The 6,663-nt window shown below is 42.2% G+C and overlaps 1 protein-coding gene across 1 annotated transcript; it reads right to left on the bottom strand.

Annotated features, from left to right (window-relative positions):
* Positions 1 to 2,810: 2,810 nt before the first annotated feature.
* Positions 2,811 to 5,328, bottom strand: LOC134575446 (keratin-associated protein 16-1-like). The gene is made up of 2 exons (XM_063434744.1): positions 5,172 to 5,328; positions 2,811 to 3,464 (listed from the first exon to the last, which is right to left on the bottom strand). The coding sequence occupies exon 2, from the start codon at positions 3,428 to 3,430 to the stop codon at positions 2,945 to 2,947; it is 486 nt and encodes a 161-aa protein (XP_063290814.1). The 5' UTR covers positions 3,431 to 3,464; positions 5,172 to 5,328; the 3' UTR covers positions 2,811 to 2,944.
* Positions 5,329 to 6,663: the final 1,335 nt, after the last annotated feature.

Below are 6,663 nucleotides of genomic sequence, written 5' to 3'. Positions count from 1 at the left end.
AATCACTAAAGGAATGCGTCTGTTCTCTCTAGCAGGTCTCTCCCTCCTTCCCCTATGACTGCAGTGTTTGTGGTGGCTGCAGTGCTCACACAGCTCAGTTCAGGCCCTTAGAATGGCGGTAAGCACAGCAATACCATTAGGTGCCTGACACCATGCTGAGAGTCCCAGGCTCCATCCCCTAATAGCAGCCTTATGTCCAGTGCTCCATTCTTCAACAGTGGGGGCAGGCATTGCTTTACCATCGGGTGCCTGAGCTGACCGACTCCCCAGCGCCGTCCAATCCCTTACAGTAGCAGCAGTTGCATTTTTTTTTCACAAAGACTGGCGGGGCAAGATTCACTTTTAATATGTTCATCGCCATGCGGTCTCTCTCCCTGGCCGGTTTCCTCAATCCCCGGGTACTTGATTGCCATTGGGTGCCTGCCTAAATACGATTTCCAAAGATTCAATTAGTAATCCTAAATCCAACAAGTTGGGTGGCCAGATGTTGCAGAAACTATTTCCCTAATGGTGACAGGCAGTGCTCTAACAGCAGCTGCCTGCCACATTCACTCCCTCACCTGGCTCCAATAATCCAACATGATCCACTCTAATGACAGTGCCTGTCACATTCCCTACTCTACCTGGCACCCAGGATCCAACATGATCCGCTCTAATGGTAGTGCCTGTTACATTCCCTACCCTACCTGGCTCCAATGATCCATTCTAATGGCAGTGCCCGTCACATTCCCTACCCTACCTGGCTCCCATGATCCAACATGATCCACTCTAATGGCAGTGCCTGTCACATTCTCTACTCTACCTGGCTCCCATGATCCAACATGATCCACTCTAATGGCAGTGCCTGTCACATTCCCTACCCTACCTGGCTCCAATGATCCATTCTAATGGCAGTGTCCGTCACATTCCCTACCCTACCTGGCTCCTATGATCCAACATGATCCACTCTAATGGCAGTGCCTGTCACATTCCCTACCCTGCCTGGCTCCCAAGATCCAACATGATCCACTCTAATGGCAGTGCCTGTCACATTCCCTACCCTACCTGGCACCCATGATCCAACATGATCCGCTCTAATGGCAGTGCCTGTCACATTCCCTACCCTGCCTGGCTCCCATGATCCAACATGATCCGCTCTAATGGCAGTGCCTGTCACATTCTCTACTCTACCTGACTCCCACGATCCAACATGATCTGCTCTAATGGCAGTGCCTGTCACATTCCCTACCCTACCTGGCTCCAATGATCCAATCTAATGGCAGTGCCTGTCACATTCCCTACCCTACCTGGCTCCAATGATCCACACTAATGGCAGTGCCTGTCACATTCCCTACACTACCTGGCTCCAATGATCCAACATGATCCACACTAATGGCAGTGCCTGTCACATTCCCTACCCTACCTGGCTCCCACGGTCCAACATGATCTGCTCTAATGGCAGTGCCTGTCACATTCCCTACCCTACCTGGCTCCAACATGATCCACTCTAATGGCAGTGCCTGTCACATTCCCTACCCTACCTGGCTCCAATGATCCACTCTAATGGCAGTGCCTGTCACATTCCCTACCCTACCTGGCTGCAATGATCCACTCTAATGGCAGTGCCTGTCACATTCCCTACTCTACCTGGCTCCCATGATCCAACATGATCCACTCTAATGGCAGTGCCTGTCACATTCCCTTCTCTACCTGGCTCCCATGATCCAACATGATCCACTCTAATGGCAGTGCCTGTCACATTCCCTTCTCTACCTGGCTCCAATGATCCAACATGATCCACTCTAATGGCAGTGCCTGTCACATTCCCTACCCTACCTGGCTCCCATGATCCAACACGATCCACTCTAATGGCAGTGCCTGTCACATTCCCTACCCTACCTGGCTCCCATGATCCAACATGATCCACTCTAATGGCAGTGCCTGTCACATTCCCTACTCTACCTGGCTCCAGTGACCCAACATGATCCACTCTAATGGATTCTAGCCAGCTCCTTGGTTTTGCACCCCTTACTGTTACAGGTGCCTCATCTCAGGGCTCTATTTAGCCTTGTACTGCAGAGAACTCGAGATGGAAGGATTTCCCCAAGTGAGTAGTTAATTTAGCAGACAGAGTAGGACCTGCCAAAGATGGGGTACATTGGCGCTGTGGCAGGCTTATGCAATGTGTGATCATATAATCTAACTAAACATTCCCTACCCTACCTGGCTCCCATGATCCAACATGATCCACTCTAATAGCAGTGCCTGTCACATTCCCTACCCTACCTGGCACCCATGATCCAACACGATCCACTCTAATGGCAGTGCCTGTCACATTCCCTACCCTACCTGGCTCCCATGATCCAACACGATCCCCTCTAATGGCAGTGCCTGATAATAATACGTTGGAGGCTTTATATAGGAAAACATTGTTATATTAGTTGTTTTTTAATTGAAGGTTAATGGAAATATTTACAAACATTTAGAAATACTGCCTATCTGCCCCTGCCTCCCCAATATTATAATCAGCATCAATAGGTTTGAGTATATAACAGTTCTACTTACTGTTTCTGATTGAGGGTGGGATCTGATTTAGTTTTAGGTTAATGGGATATACAGACTTTTATAATGAATCCTGTGAATAATTTCTTCATTATAATATTTAATAATAATTGTATGGCACCCTAAAACACGCTGAGATAGAACATGTTTGTGTGTATGGAGGGCTGTGTATATTCTATTCAGTCATTGACCAAGGATACAATTTAAATTCTCATTCTGTATACTTGTTTTTGGTAAATTCAGTGACAGAGATGAAAAGCAATAATACGTTGCATTAAACGAATTAATTTATTATGATTGAGTTAATTTGATAGTTTTAGCAAAGATTATATAGATTTAATCATCAAATAAGCAATATACTGCCATGCATTTTATTTTAAGCATGAGCCTCCTTGTGTCGTTCTTAAATTCTCATTTCTTGCATCCTGACTTCACTTGACTGGCTGGTTGGCTCACAGCTGGCTGATACTGGGCTGGTTGGCTCATAGCTGGCTGATACTGGGCTGGTTGGCTCACAGCTGGCTGATACTGGGCTGGTTGGCTCACAGCTGGCTGATACTGGGTTGGTTGGCTTACAGCTGGCTGATACTGGGCTGGTTGGCTCACAGCTGGCTGATACTGGGTTGGTTGGCTCACAGCTGGCTGACACGGTGCTGGTTGGCTCACAGCTGGCTGATACTGGGCTGGTTGGCTCACAGCTGGCTGGCACGGGGTTGGTTGGCTCACAGCTGGCTGGCATGGGGTTGGTTGGCTCACAGCTGGCTGGCACGGGGTTGGTTGGCTCACAGCTGGCTGGCACGGGGTTGGTTGGCTCACAGCTGGCTGATACTGGTCTGGTTGGCTCACAGCTGGCTGACACGGTGCTGGTTGGCTTACAGCTGACTGGCATGCAGTTGGCTGAGGTACGACAGGTGTCACTGTGTCTATTATTGACAAAAACACAAAGACATATTTCAACTTCATAGAAATGCAAAAATAATTTCAGTAATATATCATCATAGTTTAAACAGACACTATAGTCACCAGAACAACTAGAGCTTAATGTAGTTGTTCTGGTGAGTATAATAGTTCCCTTCAGGCTTTTTTTAATGCAAACACTGCCTTTTCAGAGAAAAGGCAGTGTTTACATTGCCCCTAGGGACACCTCCAAGTGGCCACTCCATAGATGGTCACTTGAGGTGCTTCCTTGGTCACTGCTGCCGAAAAAGCAGCCCAGACGTTTAGCGTCCCCACGCTCTGCATGGAGATGCTGAATTTTCATCATGATGTCACATAAGGGGCTGGAAATAAGGTGAGTTTTAAACTTGTATAGGGCGCCTAAGGGGGGGGGGGGGGGCAACTAAATAGTGGGTTTAGCACTATAGGGTCTACATGTTTGTGTTCCTGACCCTATAGTGCCCTTTAAATAATACAGATTACATGTGCTTTTTTTTCATTCAACCATTAGTGGGATATTTGTTTATCTCCAATGATCTTTATTATTTGTAGCACGTCTTGGTGTTGATATATTATTAGCAAACTCACATCACTAGTCAAATATATACACATTAGTAGTAACCTGTATTAATAACCTAACGTGTACTTGTAAACATATCAGGGTATAGTCTCCATTTTACATGAATTGTCTGGAAGTATTGATATACCTCTATTCTCCTGCACGTGTTCTTGAATTTTACACTCATTTTTTTTGAAATGCATTGTACATATAAGACATTAAAATACATGCACAAACTAATAAACTCAAATAATAAAAGATAAAAAGTCATTCACATTTTCCCGCTTCTACAAAAGTAACAAACCATTCTTTCTAAAAACTGCAAGTCTGCGCTACAAAAAAGGCATTGAAATAATCAGAAATTTAATGGACGTTAATGCTTAACTCTTGTCTTTTTTTTATATTTAAAATGTATATTTGTATTTATATAATTTTTTCTCTTACCAATATTGAAACTTGACTGTACCGATGATAATTAATAGCAGATGGAAATTATTTGACCATTTTCCCCAGACCCTTAATCAATATATACACCATGAACGGCAGCGAAATATAAGGGTGTTGTCTTGTATGCTTCTCCAATTTAGAGTAGTAAACACCAGAGATAATTCTAGGGGTGTTTTAAAGTGATAACCTCATCCCATTACTGAGCCAATTAAAAGCACTAATTGAAAGAACGTAAAAGCCCCCACTCAAGCAGTATGGACACCCTGAGTATTTAATGCATGGCATTAAATATTTCAATGGCCATAGCCAAATTTGTTCAGAGCGGGCAAGGCATTCATTTAACTAAATGACTTTGTTGTGATGTTCAAATTCAAATGCATAAAGTCAACTGTCCAATGGGAATTCATGTTTCAAGTCCAGCAATTAGTATGAAACTACAAAGTATTTCCATCTGCAAACAATATGGTGGGCCATAAACAAACATCGTAGCCATAGCTATGACTGAGGCAAACCTTCAGAACAAAGGGGGATTGTAAAATGTAAGGGACATACTTTGACATCTTTGCTCAAAAGGCAAAATAAATTAAAAACTGAAAGATATCTGCAAGGTGCAAATGTATCAGCTTTGGAAAAAGATTGAATGAAAGTAATTTTTCAATTTATTTATTTTTCATAGTGAATAACTTACTCTGTTTGTCCTCATGATGGTGGTGGTGGTGCTTCTCGTAATACCCAACATCTTTTGGTTGACTCTTTTGACCTCCTTTGACTCCAGACATGGCTTTGAATAAGGCTATCTGCTTCTGGATCCAAATTAAGTAAAGAGAAATTAATGTTTGACTGTTCTCCAAAAAGGAGCCTCTTTTATACTTTATACTCGCTAATGGATGCAGATTAGTCATGTGTTGATTTTGACATGAAGAATGAGGATATTCAGGATATGTTTGCTTACATAGTTTTACATCCCTTTTGACAGCTGATCCACCTCAATCCCCCTTCAATTGCTTCGCCATTTCATGATTCACCAGAATCTTTGTGTTTCCTTAGGTTGAAGAATATACGATTGTGTGATTTTGGGTGGACTCAGCATCTCCCTAATCAATAAGGTGAGGCCAAATACATCATAAGGAAAAACAAATGTGCAGTTTAGTGTATATCACTCTGACTTCTTAATTGTATATCTGTCATTATATTAGGTTTATATCATTGTTATCACTGTGTAACATTTCCCACTGGTATAGCAAGTATGAGTAATAATTATTAATGCTTCAATTGTGGATTTCTGTTTTTGAGCTTAAAAACCTGAGAAAAATGTTTTTGCCTCCAAGAAGAATTATTTTGTTTCTCGGTCACAAAAAAGTGTGTGAGCCATTCTAGAGGAATTGAATCGATCTGTGATCTTCTAAACCTGGATTTTCAGTTGCCATCAGTGACAACAGTTTGTAAATCAGTCATAATGTATGTATATTATTTTCTAACCATTTACATTTTATTAAATTGATCTATAGGGACCCTGACATTTTAAAAGTGTGGTTTGAAAGTTTTGAATTGTTTGTTATTGAACTAAGATTTATAATCATTGCTCACTCAGCTATCAAGTGTATTTTCTTGACTGGCTACTGGTAGTCAAGTTGCCCTCATATATCAGGGTCACCAAACACACTCTTTTTGAGTTATCTAAGAACTCTACTTATGTAGTTTAGACCTTGAGGGGCTTAATTGTTTATATCTTTATTTTTTATTTTTTTCACTGTGCAACATTTTCCATTGGTATGGCAAGCTAATTTTGGAAAACATAACAATTTTGTTTTGGAATTACTGCACTTTATAATTTTGCACATTTTTTTATGTGCTCAACATTACCTATTACTACCAGGTGAAGGGGATTGCGATGGGGATGGCTTGTGCCCCCTCGTATGTCAACCTTCACGTTGGTTGGTGGGAGGAGTTTGTGGTTTTCTCAGAAGATATGAGGTGTCATATGGAATCCAGTACAATCTGGAAATGGTTTATAGATGATGTGTTGAATATTTGGACAGACACAGAAGAAATATTCTACGGGTTTGTGAACATAGTTAATGATAGTCAATACAATTTGAAGTTCACAGCTGAGCTTGGCAATCCACCTTTGAACTTTCTTTATACAACATTAACAATAAGTGCAGTAGGTAACATCAATC

The sequence above is a fragment of the Pelobates fuscus genome, chromosome 10, assembly GCF_036172605.1.
Source record: "Pelobates fuscus isolate aPelFus1 chromosome 10, aPelFus1.pri, whole genome shotgun sequence".
Classification (NCBI taxonomy): domain Eukaryota; kingdom Metazoa; phylum Chordata; class Amphibia; order Anura; family Pelobatidae; genus Pelobates; species Pelobates fuscus.
This window is presented reverse-complemented; position numbering and strand designations above follow the sequence as displayed.

What these genes read in the sequence shown, in the direction of transcription:
- LOC134575446 (XM_063434744.1), bottom strand. Translation starts at nt 3,430, where the DNA reads ATGCCAGTCAGCTGTAAGCCAACCAGCACCGTGTCAGCCAGCTGTGAG.